Source organism: Ursus americanus, chromosome 18 (assembly GCF_024610735.1).
Source record: "Ursus americanus isolate L20-20 chromosome 18, mUrsAme1.1.p, whole genome shotgun sequence".
Classification (NCBI taxonomy): domain Eukaryota; kingdom Metazoa; phylum Chordata; class Mammalia; order Carnivora; family Ursidae; genus Ursus; species Ursus americanus.
This window is the reverse complement of record NC_142144.1, coordinates 18670974-18692137: the sequence shown is the minus strand read 5'-3', so window position 1 is coordinate 18692137 and position 21164 is coordinate 18670974. Positions and strand designations below refer to the sequence as shown.

The window sequence follows — 21164 nt, the reverse complement described above, 5'->3', positions numbered from 1 at the left end:
TTATTCCTTATTTAAAGCATGGCCTGGAAGTCATCTCTGACCTTCCCTCTGTTTGCCTGTTTGCCTCCTCCGTTAGACCGTAAGCCCTCAGGGCAGAGACAACTATTTATATATCCCCACTGCTCAGCCCAGAAGATGCTCTGTCAATGTTTGTTGAATTGAATCATCTCGTCTCTCCCTCTTACTTCCCTCCGTGGATGTCAGCTGAGTTCTGGCATGAGTGAGGTGAATGGGGATGCTTGGCTTGCCTTTCCCCTTGGGGCTGGAATAACACTAGCCTCGTTCCCCCATAGTTCTTCAGGTTAGTGTTGATTAAACGGGAGGAGAGGACTCATGCCCTGGGCTGAGGCCAACACGTCATGCCAAGAACAGGTGCTGCTCATTGGCTGGAGGCCCCCTCACATCATGTCACTTGTGGTGGCATCTGTCAGGTGAGCTTCCGTAAACAGGTGGGTGGCTGGAGAAGTACAAGCCTGGGCTTGCCTCTCACACATGCAGGTTCTGTTTTTCCTTTCCCCTTTGGTCTTTGTATGTTTGGTTGGTTGACCTCAGCTGCAATTCTGAGAAACCCAAGGATGGAAAAAAAAAAAAAACAAAAAACACAACAACCCTCATTCTGAAGCATCTGCATTTCCTGAAGTCAAATGGCAAGGTGTATTTTAGTTTTTCTTTAAGAATCTTTTAGATGGTTTCAAGCAAAAGGAAAAACATGGGCGACCCTCTCCAAAAATGGCGTTGCTGGAGCTGCCTGAGGGAAGGGGCCTTGGAAGGGGACACTGGTGAAGCTGTTGGTGGAAGGGGGCGGTTGAATGTGGAGAGGAGCCCAGAGGAGGGCACGGTTGTCGGCCTTTCGCATCTGACAGGCTGTCAGCAGGGAGGCGGTGCAGCCTGCTCTGTGGGGCCCAGAAACCACGGCTCTACATGGAGGTTTGAAGGGATGACGCGCTCAGCTCATAACGAACATGGCCCTTGTCCCCATTTCTCAGATGAGTCAACGGGAAGACCTCTAAGGACACACATCACACTGTCAATCACAGAGCTGGCAGTCAAACATTTGGCCAGTTAGTGCTATTCAAAGATGTGTTGGGCTGTTTTGAGGGTCACGAGTTCTTGCCAAGAGCCAGATGGGCACTTCACCAGCACGTGTCACCCTGAGAGTCCATGATACGACTTTCTTTTTTGGTTAGGAGGACAGGAAGGAGGGATTTACAAATAGGTGGTGCGACCTGCAGCTGGAAGCCTGTGCTGTCCCTGGAATTTTGAATGCTGGGAGCATGGGGAGCAAAACACCCCTGTTTCACTCACTTCCCAGCTGAATGTGATGTCTGGAGGGGTTTAGTTGGAAGCACGGACCACTCAGGTGGGGGAAATGAGAACTGTTTGCAAGTCATGTCTGAGTTGGTGGTCTGGGAGTTAGAATCTAGGAATTTCCCCTCTCTGGGCCCTGGAACCCTTAGCTAGATGCTAGATGAAGAGCAGGGTGGGTTTGATGGCCTAGAAAGGCCCTTCTAGTGTAGTCTACCAGGCTGGGCAGACTCAGCTCTACAGAGCTAGGCTTGCTGCAGCAGGGGAAAGTCAGTCCCAGTTCCAACTGTCTGTCTTTGTGGGCATGTTGCTTTAGCCCTTCTAGGATATTTCTAGACACCTACAGTGCTAGAACAGAACATTTTACATCTGGGGACAATCTAAGTCATGAACAGCCTGATTTTGTAAGGATTTGCCCGGTTTGTAGAAATGGAAGTTCCTGGAGAGGTTACTTGTCCAGGCTTAGTAAACATATAACACATGTGTTCCCCAACGTCACCCCCATGGCACACTTGTCCTAGGTCACCCCGTGAATTAGCGACAGAGGTAGGACCGCAGCCTGGACACCTTACCCCTTCTATGGGGCATTTCATCTTTCAAACAACTTAAGTGCTCTGTGAATTTTTCTGAGGACTGAGGCCTTTAGATGGGCAAGATTTATAAGCCCAAACTTGGCCTCCTCTAGGATCATGGAATTTTTCTGGGCATTGTTTGGCAGCCTGGAGAGAAGTATGTGCCAATGAAACCCTCTTGGCCAGTTTTACAGAAAAGAGAGATAGGGAGAGAGAGATATTGCTTAAGGTGGTTGAAAAGACCGTGTCTAGGGCCGCCTGGGTGGTTCAGTCAGTTAAGCTACTGCCTTCGCCTCAGGTCATGATCCCAGGGTCCTGGGATGGAGCCCTGCATTGGGCTCCCTGCTCAGTGGGGAGTCTGCTTCTCCCTCTGCAAACTCCCCCCACTGCCCTGCTCATGCTCTCTCTCTCAAATAAATAAAATCTTGAAAAAAAAAAAAAAAGAAAAGAAAGATCATGTTCTAGAAAGCAGCATAATGGCAACCTGAAGACTGCACCCTGCCTTGGGATCTCAAAATGCTAGACTTGAAAGGGCGATTTGATGCCAACTTAACCAAGACCCTGTTCTACGAGTGGGGACATTGAGCCCAAAAGAACTGAGGGTCTGGCCCACGATGTCACTGCAGATTTGTGGCACAGCTGGGTCCAGAGCACATGGCTCCTGACTCCTGGCCCAGGGCTCTGTCCTCTGTTAGTCTTTCCATGGAGGAGGAAGGGTTAAATGTAGGAAGAAGTGGGTTTGCAGCCACCATACACAGTGGGCTGAAAACTGACGAGACAGCTAGAGGTGCTGGGAAAAGAGCACCAATGAGCCTTCTGGACTCCCTCCCACAAAAGAATGCCATCAGGTGACTTCAGGGCCATGTGCTGAACCCTGCCAAGTCATAAGTCATAAGCCTTGACTGGGCTTCCATCAGGATGCAGCAATGCCCACAGTGGCAAAACAAACCACGCCAACGACTCCGGCCAGATGGTATGTGGTCAGAGTGCCTGGCACCTTCCAGGCTGATATTAGGACAAGATAGACACATTGCATCTGGACTCTGGTCAAGGCTTTTAGCTGTCCCTTCCCCTTATGGACCCCCAGTTACTGCATCTGTAAAGTCCGATGATAATAATCAACCTAAATGAATGATCGTTGCAAAGATGCAATGGATGTAAAAGGTGGCCAGTGTAGCACAGAGTGTAGCTTAGAGGAGACATCCAGGAAATGGTAGTCCCTTCCTCCCCTACTCCTCTTGTCCTGTTGCAGTAGACAGCTTAGCCATGCCGCTCGGCAGAGTGAACTGGCTGACGAAATGCTTATGAAAGCAGAGCTCATGGCGCTATCTGATGGATGGAAGCTTCTCAACTATGTGCATAAATGCTTGAGGCTGTCTGATGGCTTCCAGAAGTGTGTGTAGAATGCTCCTTCCATCTGCTGAAAATATTTTAAGCCTTCCAAGAAGGAGAGGAATTATCTTAATGACTGCATCTATCAAGGTCCTGGCAGTCCCTTCCTCTGGCGGAAGAGCCAGGAAAGTCCCAACAGTGACATCTAGGGGAGAGTCTCTCCATTATCAGTAGAATTTAGTATCAAAGTGAATCTTAGGGGCGCCTGGGTGGCTCAGTCGTTAAGTGTCTGCCTTTGGCTCAGGGTGTGATCCCGGCATTCTGGGATCGAGTCCCACGTCAGGCTCCTATGCTGGGAGCCTGCATCTTCCTCTCCCACTCCCCCCTGCTTGTGTTCCCTCTCTTGCTGGCTGTCTCTCTCTCTGTCAAATAAATAAATAAAATCTTAAAAAAAAAACCAAAAACAAAAAAAGCCCCCCAAAAACAAAACAAAACAACAAAACAAAAACAAAAAACCCACAAAGTGAATCTTTAACCTAAGGGTCATTTCAGCTGGCTTCAACTAGACCATTTCCTCAATGCCACAAAGCCAACTAGTGGCGGAAGGACTCCCAGATGGGCTATTTGTTAAACAAAGGACAGGGAGGTGACCCTGGATTTACAAACAGCACTTGGGGAAAACTCATCCCCGCATGCTCAGTGTTGAGCACATAGACAGTGACCAGTAGATACAAACTGAGGTCAAGCAGGAATTCATTTGAATTTCTTGACAGTTTTTTAGAATTTAGAGTCTTTTCAATCGTGAGGTATTATAGTATGTAAGATCAACCCATCTGACTCTCTGGGTGGCTTTTTGGAATTCACTTAATCTAAAGGCAGGTGGAATTGATATTATTGGGGGTAGTTAAGAAGCATATAAAGTGTATAATTCAAAAGGCAAACTGAATCTGAAGTCGCATGGTGAAATCTGCTAACATTTTAAATAATTTTTTAAAAACACCTCCTAGCTCCTCTAGGTGTAGGAGTATGACAGCACGTGTGGGAAGTTAGGCTTAGGATCAAACAAGCTTGGGTTCACATTCCACCTCTTCCGCTTTACTAAGTCCTATGGCTTTGCATAGGTCACTCAGCCTTTTCGAATCCTCCCCCCTTGAAGAATTCCTGGAAGATCAGATGAGATCATGCATAGCAATGAGCCTGGTGCCCACCAACCAAAGGATGCTAGGTGATGGTTGGCTCCCGTTCCCTGGTCCAGGGCTTGTGCTGCTGGGCTGGTAGAAATTCAAGCGTCCAGAGAGCTTGAGTAAAATATATCATCCAAGTCCTGCCTTCTCTCTCTCCTTCCTTTTCTCCCTCTGTCCCTCCTTCCTTCCCCTACCTCTTTTTCTTTCCTTTTTCCTTCCCTGAAGTATTGGAAAGATGGGGGTTTCTTCTAGATTTAGAGACTTATAATTTGTACGTGCTAAATTCAAGTATACATTTTAATACGTTTCCCAGTGGTCTGAATATTTTTTCCTCTCCTCTCCTCTTGTCTCGACCCCTCTCCTCTCCTCCCCCACCTCTCCCCTCTCCTCCCCCACCTCTCCCCTCTCCTCCCTCACCTCTCCTCTCCTCCCCCACCTCTCCCCTCTCTTCCCCCTCCCTTTCCTCGGCAGAAGGGGTAGGGATTACACACAGGTCCCTTGAGCGCTCTGGATGGCCTCCGCAGGTCTTGACTCCACTGTATTCTGAGTGGCCCATTTTCTAGTTTATTTCTTACGGAGAGATTCCCGACTCCTCTTAGCTCTTCCTTAAGAAAAAGTCAGGGTGAGAGTGGGCTTTGCGTGTGTTTAAAGTAAATGGAGAAGCAAATAGGCTGTTTAAGGCCTGTGACTATCTGAAAAGCAATTTGCCCCCTGAGCAGAAGGACCCCCTCTTGTTGCGAAAAGTTAAAAAAAAAAAAAAAAAAGGCGCACGACAACGGGTGAATTGGGCAATTGCGAACCAGATCGATCTATCTGATAGAAGTGAGGTTTCTGCTGTTTTCGGTCGTTCCAGGGGATGGGGGAAGCTGCTGCTTCTCTACCTGCCTCTTCTGCTGCCGGTGTGCTGTCCTGGTGGGGCTGTGACCACCTGGATCATAGAGCCACAGGACAGCGGGGATGGCTGGGGATCCCTGAGAAGCCGGCCTCCGTGGTGGTTTAGTTTCCTTGCCTTCAACGGCGGGTTTTATGGTCTGTGTGGGGGTGGGTTCACTAGGTACAATGAAGAGCCATCCTTACTTGATGTTTTTTAATGCCCGCGTTTTCTTTTTAGCAGAGGGAGTGGAGAGGAGGGTAGTCGGCCAAGCCACGTAAAAATTGTCAATAGTCCATTTGTCTAATTCTGGGAATTTCAGACTCAAAGCGAAATCCATGCCAGGGCGAGGTCATCTGGCTCACTCCCCTCACTCTTGGTATTTTAGATAACAGGACCCTCCTGTCCCCTGAGAGGGAAAAGGCATCGCTTCAAGTCCCAGGACTGGAATGTAGGTATTCCACAGTCCAACCCGGTTCTCTCTCTTTGCCCCTGTCTCCAGCTGGGTACTGGATTCTGGAGAGGGTATTCAGAGGAGGGCAGGGAATGTGCTAAAGGGGCTGTCAGGACCCACATGCGTTGTCTCCACTGTTTCCCCTTCCTCAGGGCCTCTAGGAAGCTGTGGCGAGGGGAACCCTGGGGCACAGGAAAGGCCAACATCTTCTAACAGGAGGCTGTGGGGAGGGAAGGAAGGACTCCTCCAGCCTCATGACACCTCAGCCACAAAGGTAGGGCTTAAATTCAGCTTCCAGATTCCCTACCGTGGGCTGTTTATGCCCCCCCACTGTTGCAGAACTCCGTAACAAGAAAACAAACAGCTGTGGGAGCAGGTGTCGAGGAAGCCATAGTGCTGGAAGGGTGCCCAGCCTTGGAGAACCAGCCAGGAGGGGCGCTGGAAGGAAGCGCAGTGGTGTTTTACTAAGCATCTGGCAATATAATCCTGGATGAGCAAAAGCGCTCCAAGGAGAGTGGGCCTGCAGTTTGAGGTCTTGCCCCATTCCCTTCTAGCTGTGCACTCTTAGGCAAGTCAGTATACCTCTCTGTGCTCCCGGTTCCGTCCCTATAACACAGCAATATCCCTGGGGCATGTCGTGAGGACTGCTGGCCGAGTCTCGAGGCACTCAGCCCGGGGCCTGGCACAAGTTGGGCGCCCATCAGTGTCCACCATTTTCATCCTCCAGAGCCTCATACATGTGTAATGAGGGAATAAAAGAAAAACTGGTTGAAAAGTTGTCTACAGAATTCCTCTGGTGTGGGAAAGACTGGCATTTACTCGTTGGGATATTGGGAAGGCCAGGGTCTGACATCAAGGTGGCCAAAACCTTTCTATGAAATAAAGACCAAGTTTGTGAGGAAGGGGGGGCTAGGGAATGAAAATGGGGAAGAAAAAAAGAGGTAGGAGGAGAGTGGGTTAGTACGCAGGGCAGAGGGCTGAGTCCCAGTGTGGAAAGCTGTCCCTTGAGAAATTCCCAGTGGCTGGAGGGGCAGAGGTCTTACAAGAACAGAGGGTTCTAGTACTCAGTTTGCATCGTCCCTGTGATGGGATGCAATGGCCTACCAGCTCCGCTACGTACCCTAAATCGTACGGCACATTTGGCTTGACACAAAGGTGGGGCGCTGTTGGAGCTCTGGTGGCATCAGGGCAAAGGGGCCTGTGTTCTGTGATTTAGACAGATAGGCCATATAACATGAGCACATGTGACATTCAAAACGTGGCAGAAGTGGAAAATTGGAATAACAAGTGAGGAGAGGAAGCCCAGAAGCCCAGGTTCTCCCTGGAGCCCGACCTTGGTCACTCACCCTCTGCGGGATGGGACAGAGTCATTTCATTTGGGGTTGAAAGAACAGAGTAGACTCTGTGTCCAAGGGACATAAGCTCAGCCAGGTAGCAGACAAGGGTCGTGTTTGCTGTCCCTTGTCACCCTCGTGGTGGCTCTGTGGGGGGGTCCTTATTAACTCTGTTTTCTAGATGAGAGGAGATGGAGGTGGGGCAGGGTTCTCCTCCCTGTGGTCTTGCTGGCCCACGGTCCCTGCTGAAGCCCCAGAATGGTCCCCTGTGTCCTCAGCACCATGGAATGAGTGTGAGGTGGCAGTCTGCTGGTGACCGGTCTCCTGGCTGGAGTGGGGACTTGTGTGGGGACTAAGAAATCCTTTCCTGACAAAACAGGCTTGTTTTCCTGTGGTTATCCTGCAGTGAAGTGTCATCCCGTGTTAAGGTGCCTCAGTGTGTGTGCGTGGGCCTGCTTCCCGGGCTCCGGGCTGCTGCTGGCTTCCTGCTGATGGCGTGGGGTTCGCTTTCGCTCGTGGCAGAGGGCTCCCTAGAAAGTGCCTGGCTTCTGCCTTGTCCACCCCAGTGACAAACCACGTGCTGCCTCTGGAGCCTCTTCCCAGGGCTTTCTGGGAGATGGCTCCCCTCTGCCAGGTCTCGCAGTGGCTTTTTAAAGGGGGCAATGTGCTGCTTGTATCTGTGTAAGAGGGGCTTCCTGCAGAAAGGGGCTGTGGCGACAGAGATTACTGTTAGACTTTTTTTCTTCTCTATTGACAGAGTGAACCAAGAATGGAAGTATCATAAAGTGTCAACGCTGGAAGTTCCCTTTCATCTCATGTTAGTACATTGTTACTACGTTACACATGAGGCCCAGAGAGGAGGAAGCCTGCCCAGAGAAACACGGCCTGCTGGCATGAAAATCCGTTCTGGAGCCTTGCTCCTTGGTGATATGCTTTCCACCCCGCCCTAGAACTGTGCCTACGGTTGGCCACGTTAGGAGAAAGGCAGGTGTGCGTTACGAATAGGAGACAGCCGGGGAGCACATCACAGCTGGCCACGAACATCTCATGGCTGAAGCACGCCATGCAGGAAACAGAGAGGGGGCCTGGATTCTGATGCCTGCTCTGCCGTCAGCTCCTTGGGTGACCCCAGGCAAGTCACCTTGAGGGCTTGGACCTCAGCTTCTCATGCAATATGGAAATACTAACCCCCACAATGCTCACTCGCAGGACTGAGGTGAAGATCAACCCAGGGGAGGCATGGGAAGATCCTTAAGGAAAGTTTCACAGCCCTGGTGGGGATTACTATTAGCATTTCTAAAACATGGTCGCAGAAACTGAATTGCCAGCTGAGGTTGGTTTTGGGTTCATGCATGTCGTGCAACGGTAATGACCAAGACCAGAAGGGATTTGATGAGGGACCTAGTCCTTGGCTCCCACAATTTTGGGCTTCATGGACCAAAGAAATTCACCCCCAAATGAAAATTCGTGGCCAATATAGAGTGGGCAGCTTTTGATTTTGTCTCGTGTGCCCATTAAAACAAAACAGAATAACTCGGACAAAAAGCACGTGAACTTAACTGGCATCCATACCGGCTCCATGTCATAAAAGAAAGGACAGTTTTATGCTTGTGGGAAGGATGTACTCTCAGAGGAAAGGAGTGCCCCTTACCTTAAAAATAATTGACTATGGGAAGAAGGGGCTACCTTGTCCTTCTCTTCCCTATTTCACTCTGGACTGGAGAACATCAGCGCAGGGCCAGACCCGGCACTTGGCGACCTGTGAAGGAGGGAACTGTGATCCAGAATGGCTGGGGTCACGTTGCCTCATCACAACTACCCTTGACATTGAATCGCGTTCCCCTTAGAGACTGCCTCTCTCTCTCCCTCTCAAGAAATGAGAAGATCTGGTCTTAACTTGGAAGATCCGGGGGCATGTGGTGGTGGAATGGTGGGAGCGGAGAAGGAGAAATGACAGTGACTCAGTGTGCCTGGGTGTTTCGCAATGTGTTACACGTTCTGACTCCAGAGCCTATGCTGTTTCCATAATAGGGTCTCAGACTCTGTCTGCTCTGTGCGTCACAGCCAGCCTCTCACCTCATTCTAGAAATAAAGGTGTAGGGATCCACAGCTGTGCCTGCTGGTTTTCAGAGGCTAGGGCTGGTTCTGCCCTACAGAGGCATTATGGGAATTGAGGTCACTTGTGAAGTAATTCTAGCCAAGGTTAACATATTGTTACAAGGCTGTAGTTATTAGTCTTTCTTGAAAGATCCAGAATGCTTGCCTGTTTGCAGCTTTTGCTTCTACTGGCTAAACGTTCCTTCCCTGAAGGAAGCTCCCAGTGAGATGCTACTGGTATGCAGGGCTGTGTTCAGACACCGTGTCCCACGGACGCCCTGGTGTCTCTAGATGGGTGCCCATCATTTTCCACTTTTTTTTTTTTTTTTTTTTTTACTTTTTTCTCTGAGCTGTCTGGTTATCTAGCTGTGATGTTACCTAGGTTCTAAAGTTTATAGGACAGACATGGGCTCATGTTCTGGGGTGGAAAAAAGCATTGGATAAGAGATGAGGACATCTGGGTTCTGGGTTTGGCTCCATATGACCTTGGACATGACACTTCACTGGCTCTTAATTTCCCTCTTCTGTGCAAGGAAAACATTCACCAGATGATCGCGAAGTTTCTCCTCCTCAGTGTGAAGCTATCTCTGCGTAACCCCTCTGGGGCTTGTAGGGACGATGCGCTAACCTGTGACTGCAATGGTAGGAAAGGTAGGGGGTGAGGAGAAGGTCTGTTTTTAGAATTCTACCTTCGTTATGCATTTCGGCTACTACCAGTTATTTAATGATTACAATATACCAGTGGCCATGCCAAGCAATTTATGGATGAGATCTGATTGGCTTCTCCGATTCCTTCATGAGGTAGGTAGTATTCTTCCCATTTTATAGGTTAAAAACTGAGGCTCCCAGGTGGGATGTGGAGCCAAGATTCATACCCACATTTGCCTGACTCCAGATTTCAAGCTCTTAACACAAGGCTGCTTGGCATTCCTGTCCGGGTCCATGTGATGGCCTATGTCACAGGTGGAATTTTCATTAATAGGAGAGCTGCTTGGATGAATCTAGAAGCACCCACTCAGCTCCGAGCAGCCACCACCTTCGCCTCCACCCACTTTTCTTTCTTTCTTTTTTTTTTTTAAAGATTTTATTTATTTATTCGACAGAGACAGAGATAGCCAGCGAGAGAGGGAACACAAGCAGGGGGAGTGGGAGAGGAAGAAACAGGCTCATAGCGGAGGAGCCTGATGTGGGGCTTGATCCCATAATGCTGGGATCACGCCCTGAGCCGAAGGCAGACGCTTTAACCGCTGTGCCACCCAGGCGCCCCCTCCACCCACTTTTCTGTCGGCACTGCTAGGATGCTTCTGGTCGTTAATCCACTATGATGTTGCATGGATGATTTACTATACATTGACTACCAATTTCAAGATCTTACCTCCTTTAAGGGGGAACTTTCCCGGTGGGTTGGGAATGGAGTCCTGGAAGAGAAGAAAGAAAAAAAGCAGCAGCGTGAGATCGTCATCCAATGGAAAGAACTTGTCTTTTTCTTTTCCATTTTGGTTGCCCTCCAAGGGCTGTGCAATTGAGAATTTGTGTTCCACTGGAATCTTAAGTTTAAAAAAAATTAATTCGCTGACCCGGTTTACATTGGGCTTTCTCAACCATTTGCTCCATAACCTGCCTATCAGAAACCTAATTTGAGGGTTACTATCCACATTTCATAGGTGTGGAACTGGGGGCCGAGCAGGTCAAAGGAAAAGTTTATGGCGGCTCCGGGGACCAGAATCTACAACTTATCGCCCTGTCCAGGGCTTTTGTTTTCACTTCTGCATTTGATATTTTCCCCCCTTTGGTCAACAAAAGAACGAGCAAGTGTAATATATAAATATATGTGGGTTTTTTTCCATATTTGATTCATCAAACAGTGAAAGTATGCGTAAACACACCTGGGAAGGTACATCTCTCTCTTTCCTGTGGTTGGAAATTCTGAATTAATTGAATGTTTATATGCCAAACGTTGTGACGATACGTTAAATAACGAAATCGGGTCCCTGCCCTCATGACTTTATTACAAATTTATATATGATTATAATATCCAAATATTTATAACTATTTAACAAAGGAATATTATGTATTTATAAATTCACATTATTTCATATTATCTATTCTGTAATAAACATATATATATATATAAATATTTATACAGAGAAGTAAGAGGTTGATAGAAGTGGATTGTCTTCTGAAGGGGGGCCTCCTAGCCTGGGGGATTGAAGGGGCTGATACAGAGCTCTTTTTGGGGTGCTCTGAGGAATGAGGCAACAGAAGCAGATGGGCACAGTTCTTCACCCCTCACAAATCCCTCAGAGACTGACGACCTCACCCCTAGCCTCCCTCCCCCTTCTCCCCGCCTCAGCCATGGAGCCGCGCCTCAGGTGTCTTGCCAATAATGAATCGAGTATCTTATTTCTCTTTTGACTTGTCTAGGTTGGGGTCTCCTGTAATGCACTGGCTTGAAATATTCATAAAGACCTAAAGAGGGTGTGACACTGATGTGGATGAAAAGAGCCCCCCAACCTCTTTCAGAGAAAGAAAGTTAGCAGCTGTGCACATCTTACTTCCTAAGTGTTCTGTCTCAAAACCTAGGACCATCTGGAGTTTCCCTTCTAGTCCACCATTTCCCTGGGGGCTCTGCCCTTTGCCTTCCACGGATGGCTCATTTTCTGATAAATGGATCTCTTCTCCAGCCCAAGTATGTTGTAATGAACTGGGGAAGTCTCCTGAAAGCAAAGCCCTAGCCTAGCACTGCTCTGGAGATGGCAGAAGTCAGTATAAACTTTTGGCCTTCAGCTTTTCAGGGCAAAGGAAGTGTACTTGGCTTGGAAGGTCCTTCTCTCTCGGCTCTAATAGTCTATGATTTTATTGCTTTAGTTGAAAGCTCTTAAGCGAAGTAACAACGCCATACATTTGTGGTCTCTCAATTACGCATACAGTTCACAGGAAAACCTGACATCACAAAATTCCCCTCCGTGTTGCCTCTGCGAGACTGTAGAGAGCATTTTGAAATCGAATGAACAGCTAATTTACTACCAAGTATGATCATCAATCAGTGTGATGGGCAAATAAACGGACGGAAAAAAACATCTATGTTTAAATGAGCTGCTAAGACGGTTGAATTCGTTGGGCACCCGGGAAAGTGTCCAGGGAGAGTGAGAGAAGGCTGGCACGGCAGAACCCCGGGGGCCGTCCCAGCCTGCAGGAGCCATCTGGGAAACACCAGAAAGTCAGACATTCAGCACCTGTTGAATGAGTACCTGGTCTGGTGTGTGCCGAACCACATTAGTCACCGGAAGACATCCTGTGGATTTTACGGCTTAGTCATTAAAGCAGTCATTAAAAATATACAAATAAATATATGATTGAATGGCAAGTTGAGGCAAGGACCGTAAAGGAAGAGAGTGCTTCAAGATAACCCTTCTATTTTCTTATTATGATATTTTTTATTATATTATGTTAGTCACCATACAGTACATCCCTGGTTTCCGATGTAAAGTTCCATGATTCGTTAGCTGCGTAAAACACCCAGTGCACCATGCAATGCGTGCCAAGATAACCCTTCTAAACTAACGCTTATGCGAATCACCTGGGGAGTGGGTTAAAATGCAAATTCTGGTTCAGCTGGTTTGGCTGGAGCCTGTGAGCCTCTATTTCTGACAAGCTCCCAGGTGTTGCTGAGGCTTCTGGCCCATGGAACACACTTTGCGTACGTGGCGAGGTTGTAAGAGAGGATATCTGGGAGGAGGGCCTCATTTATACCAGGGTCAGAGGAGGCCTCTGTCTGTTATTTGAGGGCTTTCTGGTTTCCTAACTTTAGGCGGAAGCATGTCAAAAACAATACGTCTTAGTACAGGAAAGAATTCTGTCTGTGGCTTAAACCTGCACCCAGGGCCCAGGGCATCCAAGACAGAAATGTGATTATTCCTATTTTGGAGAGCTCCTGGGACGAGGTTGCCATAGCTCCCCTGGCTGCCCGTGGTAGAAAAGATCAGAGAAGCAGAGCCAGAGAGGAACCTAGGCATCTTTTAGCCCATCAGGCTAACTGAATAGAAGAGAAAGTCGAGACAGTCATGAGTCAGTGGCAGATCCTGGATTGAAATTCTCTGGTGTTCTTTCCACTGCCCCAAGAGAGATGCTAGCTCTGGAAGCCAAGGTTGATGATGCTCATTCTCCCCTCCCTTTGGCAACCCTTCCATTTGGAGGTAGACAGGCAGGGTGTAAAGAGATGGTAACTTTTACAATTTGCTGGGAGTTGTTTATGCCCTAGACACTCTCTAATGCTGTCCATCCACTCCTCTTTGGCAAGGTGCTTCCCCGTCCTAGCATTCTCTCCCAAATCTTGCTTGGGGATCTGGGTCCTGGTTGGGGAAGCGTGGACCATCTTGCTCAGGGACTTGGCTTTGTGATCAGTTGCACATAGACTAGACACAGACCCAAGCTAACGGACCCTCCCAGGCTGTCATTCTCAGCTCCATTGAGTAGCTCAGGAAACTTTATCTCCATGGTTAACAACCAGCTACACTGCCTTCATTGTACTTCTTCCGTTTCAGACTCCAGGTGTCTGATGGGTATTTCCAACAATGTATCTGTGGATGGAGGGAGGAACAGTCACGTTTAACCTACTTGTCCCCAGGTGGAATGACTCAGTTCCAATCATGTTCCCTGCTCAGGACTCTGTTCTCCTGTTTCTTTTTGTCACTGTGATTAGAGGGCGAATCATCCTTCCCTCCACTGGCTTGTTGCAGAGACAACAAGATATTGTATGTAAAGTGCTGGCAAGTGCTCAAAATGATAGCTATTTTGGTGACTCTCTTGATCCTGAGGACATCCTTAATTTGCCCCAATACCTTGAAAATCTCATTTCTCTCACAGAGCGATGCTGTGCAGCAATCAGGTACCACATGTGCTTTTGATCAAAGATGTCCTTTCTGATTGAAAATGGCCAAAGGCATTTAATGTTTGGAATATGCCAGGGAGATTCCATATCCCCTTCTCTGCTGGCCTCACATTGTCTCGTAAGGTGGGCCATGGAGCTTTGGGCCAGGAATGCTTCCCTTACTTTCAAGCTAGCATGAGGAAGCTCTTCACGAGGGTGCTAAATGCTTTCCATGCATTATTTCATTTGGTCTTTACCCCAAGAGTTAGTGATTGATGAAGGCTTAGAGATTTCAGAAGGTCCTACAAATGGTGAAGAGTAGGGAAAAGATTCAAATCAAGTGTGTCGACTTGGAAGGCAATGCTCTTCCATGCCATGCTACGCTGGCTTTCTGGAGCAAGGCAGGCTGAAGCTGGGGCAGACAATTCTCCCGAGACTCAATGAGAAAGTGGATGGAGGTCACAGAAAATCCACAGGAGAAAGACAATTTTTTTTTTGGCAGCCTCTGTTTTGGTATGGTTAGTGCAAGTGGGAACTGGACTGAGTAGCTTAAAGCAGTGCTTTTCCCACTAGGGATCTTGTTAAAATGCTGACTCTGGTTCGGTAGGTCTGGGATGGACCCTTAGGTTTCTCATGTCTAAGAAGCTTTTAGAGGATGCCAGGGCTGCCGGGCCATGGACTGCACTTAGGGTAGCAAGGACTTAACGACATGACTCATTAGGCCGTCAGAACACCTGAGGTCTTCCTTCCCGAAGGAATGGGGGGAGGGGGGTTGGCTACAGGAGGCTGGGCTCATACATAGGTTTCGGAAATCTTCTTTCTACTCCGCTGATGGACGTAGCGTCCTACTCTCTTGTCTACCTCCACCAATGCTTCTTCCAGCTACCTCTGCTTCCTGCTGTTTCCCTGTGCAGTCTGGGATGACTTCTGTCCTGGCCTGCCCCACTCCTCTCCTGACCCCCAGGCTTGCCTTCTTCAGGGCTGTGTCTCTGCTCACTCTCTGCCTCGCCTGGAAAGCCCTGCCCCAGCATCACCTGCCACCATCCTTCCAATGGAGAGCTCTTCTCTACTGAAGAATACCAGTTAATAAATTCAGAAAGAATGATAGGATTGGGCAATCATCATCCTTCAGCCCTCAGTGCATTCCCTGATTCAGACCAGGATCATTGAGGCATGCCCAAACTGCTGCGTGAGAGATAGTCCTATGTCTTTAAAGTATTACCCCATAGATTACGTATTAGTAAGAAAGAAGAAAGAGTTCACCAGTGGTCACCACCTTAATCAAGTAACCAAACAGCATCACCAATAATGGGACAACCTGACACGCTTCTAGGTGTTTCGCAACAAGATGTGACATTACCTGTGTACTATTCTTGCCAAACAAAGTTTCATCTGAATATAATCATGACAAACACAAAGCCAAATCCAAAACCTGGCCAAATCTATAAGCGCACTGGCCCGGACCCTTGAAAATGTCAGTGTCCTGAGAAACAAACAACAAAGGGCAGAGGAAATTGCTAGATGATTGCTTCTCAAACTTTAGTGTGCACAGGAGTCACCCAGGGACCTAATTAAAGAGCAGATTTTTATTCAGTTGGTCTAGAATGGGGCCTGGGATTCTGCATTTCCAACGAGCTCCCAGGGCCACCCTTTAAATAGCAATGTTCTAGATTGAAACAGACGTAACCAAATGTGCTGTGTGATTCAGGATCCCCAATCAAAACAAGGCACAACAGCTGTAGAAGATATTTTTGGACGGGGGAGGGGCACTGATATATGGACCGTGCATTATTATTAGATGGTATCACTGAATTGACATTGACTATCTTGGCTGTGATGATGGCCTTGCAGTAAGGAGGAGATGGGTGCTGAGACAGGGCAGGTAAAAGGCCACGCCGTCCGCACCCTCCTGCCATTCACATAAAAAGAACACAAATAGGGCAAAATGTTAACACAGCCGATTTAGGTGAAAGGCTATGTGGGTGTTTACCATCCTACTTTTCTGTAGGTTTCAAAATTTTCAAAATAAAACTTCAGGCGTAAGACAGACTTCTAATTCTTGGAGGAGGCTCAGCTTCTGTTCTAGCTCTTCTGCAAGCCCTGCCCTCATCCCAAGCAGAAACTCTTCCTCCCCTCCCACCGATGGCACTCTGGGCCATTCTGCCCTGAACTCAAGCTCTTGGGTGTTTGGGCCTTACTTAGAGAATCTTCAGAAAACGGGGTCCTGCCCTGTCCACACGGGTCTTCCCTTCTTACCCTAGCACAGGGTTTGCCTGAAGACTTTCTGTGGTCTTTCTTTCTTTTTTTTTTTTTAATTGATGAATTGAATGCATTGGAGAAAGTAGTGTGGGTAGAGAGAAGCATCATGGGGCATTTCAACTCACCCCTATATTATATCTGAACGTAAAAGCAAACCAAAACTCCAAACCACCACCACCAACAATCTCTACACCTAACCGGATGCTAAGTCCATTCTTGGTGGGGAAGGTAGAGTGGTACTGGAAGGATACTTTTTTTTTTTTTAAGGTATTTTCTTATAAAGGGAAAAGAGGCAGATGCTTTCTCTTTCTAGAAAGGGTCTTTTTGAAAACCTAATGATCCTGAGATCCTGAGCCCTTGCTCTGACCTTTTGGAATGTAAATAAATCTCTTTAGGGATTGGATACGCCCAGTCCCTAGGTGTATAGCATTGGCCCTTAGATGGAAGACTTCAGAGCCTTTTGAAATGACACCTCTACCGTCAACCTTGCAGCCTATCTCCTCATATAACCCTTCGTTTCTGGAAGAGTAAGATACATCTCCTTGTTTTTCATTTGTTTTGCTGTACAAAATACACGAAGGTTCATCCTGACACATATGCATGCCCTCTGTTGTATTTACTTAACACTAAATCAGTTTTCTGTCTTTGCATACGGACTTGAAGAGGTATCTCTTGTTGGTAGGCCTTTTACTGACTCGAGAGTATACTGGTACAATCTCTTTCCAGGCTGACTGACGATATTTACTGAAGTGAAAAATATACATTCAATTCCCATCACTAGGAATTTATCCCACAGATACACCTGCAGATGTGCACAGTGGGTAAAACTTCCAGAGAAAAATCGAAGTGTCCTTTACTAGGCACAGGTAAAGTAAATTATGGAGCAGTTATACAATAGAATATCATGTGACTCTTCCAAAGAATGAGACAGACTTTCCTGTATTGCCATGGAAGGGTCTCCAAGATTTACCGTGCAAGGTGCAAAATCATGAGGCTAGTATAATGACATGCTGTACTATATATTCGCAGACGCACATGTTTTTGGAAGGACATGGAAGAGTCTATTAATGGTGGTTATCTTAGGGAAGAGGGATTGGTGGTTGGGTGGGCAGGGTGTGAGTGAGTTTTAACTCCTTTTCCCATGTTTACTCTTTACTTTTCTTAAACCATATGACTATAATATGTTATAATAAATATACTGGCTTAAATGTAAATTTAAAAAAAACCACCACAGGGACTATGGAGACATTACTAGACAATCAGTTTTATAAGCAACACAAAAGCAGGAATTTTGTTGGCTTTGTTCAAGCTCTATGCTCATTGCTTAGAACAATGTCCCACACACAGAAGATGCCCCTTAAATACTGGAGATTGAAACCTAAGTTTCTTCTTTGTCTCTCCCAAGGAGTTTGACCTTGGAGTTTTTTGATCTTCAGGCCAAATCTCGAGATAAGCTTTGTGGGTTTTCCTACTTCCCTGTGTCTTCTCTTCTCCATCGCTTTTTCATGCTGATCCATTGGCCAGGAGTGCCCTCTCCTCTGACTCCCCTTCCCCACCTGCTTTAAATTTCTCAAGCCAGTCTGGGACTCTAATCTCCAGTGAAGTGTTTCTTAAATCCGGGAAAACACTCGGTCTCCTTAACTTGTGGTGTCATGGAAACCCTATGTGGCTACCTGCCAACACTCCTTATACACTTATATACTATGACTGGTCTTGTTTTAAATTTTGTGTTCATGTGTTTCTTACCTAGAACTGTGACTTCTTAGGCCAGTAAAACCATTCTCACGGTACTAATATCCCTGTCCCCTTCCAACCTCACACAGAGTGCTATATAGCCATCGACCCCTTCCATTTTTTGATAATTGGGATGCGAGTTTAAGTGTCTTGGATCTCTCCCATTGATTCTCTACCAGAGGTCCTGTTAGAGTCTCTCGGTTTATCTAAATTCTACCTTTCCTAAAGTCAGTCTGCATTGCCTCTTCCTGCAGGAAGCCTTCCTTGATAACTCTAGGGGATAACTCTTGCAGTTGTTCATGTTTGAATAATTTATTGGAAATGATATAGGTGCAAAACACTGAACACTTAATATCACAATTAGTATTACAAGCCTTAGCTTTTAATCAAGTAACTGATATCTGCCAGACTGAAGAAACCACAGCCCACCAAACCATACAATCAGATTGTGAAGTGAATCTTTTCATACCCTAACATGAGGAGTAAGTGACGGAAATGGATGCGCGAGAAGATAAAGCTCCTGAGAGAAGAGTAGGAACAAAGGTTCTGGGTGCTTCTGTGGCTGGCTGTACTGGCCAAGGGAGTGCTGTTCTCATAGAACAGTCAAGCACTGCCTTGACATCACGTTCTCAGGATGACTTAGTTCAAGCCCCTTCTCCTTTCTGTTCCTGATTTTCCACATATACAAAAATGGGGCAGAAGGATCCACTCTAGTTCCTTCCTGGAAAGAATGGATTTGAATAAGGGCCCTTCTAGAGCTCTCTCCAGCTTTATATTTCACCATCATCCCTGATACCTACCTTCCTTCCTTCCATCCTTCTTTCCTTCCTTCCTTCCTTCCTTCCTTCCTTCCTTCCTTCCTTCCTTCCTTCCTTCCCTCCTTCTTAGCAGTTCTAGCGACAACATTTAACCAAAAAACTTCTTAAAGACCACTTCAATTTCTTTTCTTTGGCCATTGCTAAAAAATGATATACTTCTGGTTTACTTCAAATTAGGATTATGAAAATTATCTAGCCTCTACAAAAAAAAAACAACAACAACAAAAAACCCTAGAATATTTCCAAGAGTATTATTTTTAGCAGATGTAGACGAGCCCATTCGAGGACGCATTTCATAAATTATACTATCTAAATCGAATGTTAGGAATTCCTTTTTCTTTCACTTTTATGGAGACATGAGCCTCAAAGCGTCATTTAAATTTCAAAGCTGATGACACTTGAGAAACAGATACCAAAATCTTTTAAAGCCTAGTTCTTTTCAGCAATCCATGAGGTATAGAACATTTAGCTTAAGACAACTGAAGGGAAACCGGGACAAATTCTGCAGGATTGTAATAAAAAATGGGAGCTCTGAAGGAATAAACAGAAACATTCTCAGTCTGGCAGGGCATGGAGAGGGACTGAGTTCTCAAATTACCAAAATTAACAAAAACTTTACAATATTAAAAAAAATCCATGAGCAATATATACTATCAATATGGTATTTTCTACAAAATGCACCCTGGCCGGATTCTCTGTAAACACCAATTTCCTAAAATATGAAGAAGCGTCCTCCTTTGTCTCTTCTGTTTTTGCAACAAATCTTACCATTTCCTCCAAGCAAAGTAAATTTTCTGAGACCGTTTGCCTCTATGGTGGGTACCCATGATTGCTTGCTGTTCTAGTATTCTGAGCAGTCTCAGAGGGAACAGGTGTTAAAAACATTTCTACGTTCTGCCCCCATGCTCCAGGTTCCTCCCCACATCCTAAGCTCCTCCAAGCAGTGGCTCAAGAGAAAGTTTTCAACTTGCCCTGTAGGCTTACCTAGCTCCAAGGAGCTAAGCCTGGGCTCCTGTCCTGCTCCTTCCCTTATACACCTCGGCCACTGGAGCTTAGCTCCTTGTGGGGAAAGCTCTTGGCAACAGCAGAGGCCCCAGAGATCTCAGCAACGTTTGGACTGAGAATAGAGAGCCTTGGAATCTGGTCCGAAGACCTTGAAGACATAGTCACGAGTCGTGCGAATCCGTTATCAGATTTCCTTATCACTTCCTTCTTTGATTCGCATCTCCATCTCCAGCCCAGCAAAATTTAAATCTTAGTGTCTTCATACTCACAGCTCCTCTCTCTTCTTCCGGCCCATGCGAGTTCTGGAAAGTTTTGAGATGATGGCTGAACACATTTTTCTCTTAAAAGTCAAATTATTTCAGAGACTCGAGTTCCTCTTTCTTTTCTCCCTCTTCCTACATGATGTATGTACCGGTTTTTTTCCCCCCCCCCGTCTCCACTACTTTATTAGTTTATTCTCAAGGCTCTCACTCTCTGGGGAAAACGGAGTAGAAATCGGAAAGGGAAGGCGAGGAGAAGTGCACTTACCGTCTTCTGAACTACCAGCATCATGATGGTGGCCACGGCAAAGACGAGACACAGAGCCAGCGCCGTGGTAGTGAAGTAGAAATAGCCACGGCCCGTGGTTCCCAAGTGGCCGGCGACCGAGCCTGCTGGCACATGCATGGCTGTGTCTTGCGAGGGGGCCCCTCGGGAGAGTGCTTGCTGCAGCCCTCGGTCCAGTCTTATATAGCCTTCCCGCAGCACACCTTATCTCTCCTCATCTGATTCACTTCTGGGCCCATCTCTGTTCCAAGAAGGATTCTCCCCCTGCATCCTGGATCATGTGACGTGGAAAAAAACCTTCACCGGCTGCCACACGAAGAAACTCTTCTCTGGGGGCGTGAGGCGAAAGGCGGCAGCAAGGGTGGGGGAGAGGCGCATTTTTCATTGCCAGGGATGAATTTGAGCGCAGAGCAACCGTAGCTCCAGAGAAGGCGGTTAATGTCAGAGGGCGAGGAGGAAAGTGACGGTTTCCCTACTCTGGGGTGTGTGTGTGTGTGTGTGTGTGCGTGTGTGTGTGCACAAAGCGACTTCTGTTTCATTTAGACTCAGCCACAAAACGCCTTCCTGCTCGAGAAGCCGCATATTCTCTTTTGCGAGGCCTGCAGCTCAGAAGACCTCGGCAGAAAATGTCTCTTTGCGGGGCCTCGGAGAAGCTGGGGTCCTCGGCCTGGGCTCTAAGGACTCAGAAGGGTTCTGTCTGATCGTATCCGCTTCTGCTGAAAACTGGAGATGCTACCAACCACCTGGGAAGGGAGAGCCCACAAATATGGAAGTTTGTCCCCC

General features: G+C 47.2%; 1 protein-coding gene across 1 annotated transcript in view; it reads right to left on the bottom strand.

Moving 5' to 3' along the window:
- TNFSF8 (TNF superfamily member 8) overlaps positions 1 to 20836 on the bottom strand; it is a 28694-nt gene extending 7858 nt beyond the window's left edge. The window contains exons 1-2 of the mRNA XM_087869427.1: positions 20364 to 20836; positions 10525 to 10567 (exon numbers count right to left, since the gene is read on the bottom strand). Coding sequence (XP_087725553.1) covers positions 10525 to 10567; positions 20364 to 20501 — 181 coding nt within the window. The 5' untranslated portion in view covers positions 20502 to 20836. The remainder of the gene's footprint in view (positions 1 to 10524; positions 10568 to 20363) is intronic.
- Between the last annotated feature and the right edge of the window lie 328 nt (positions 20837 to 21164).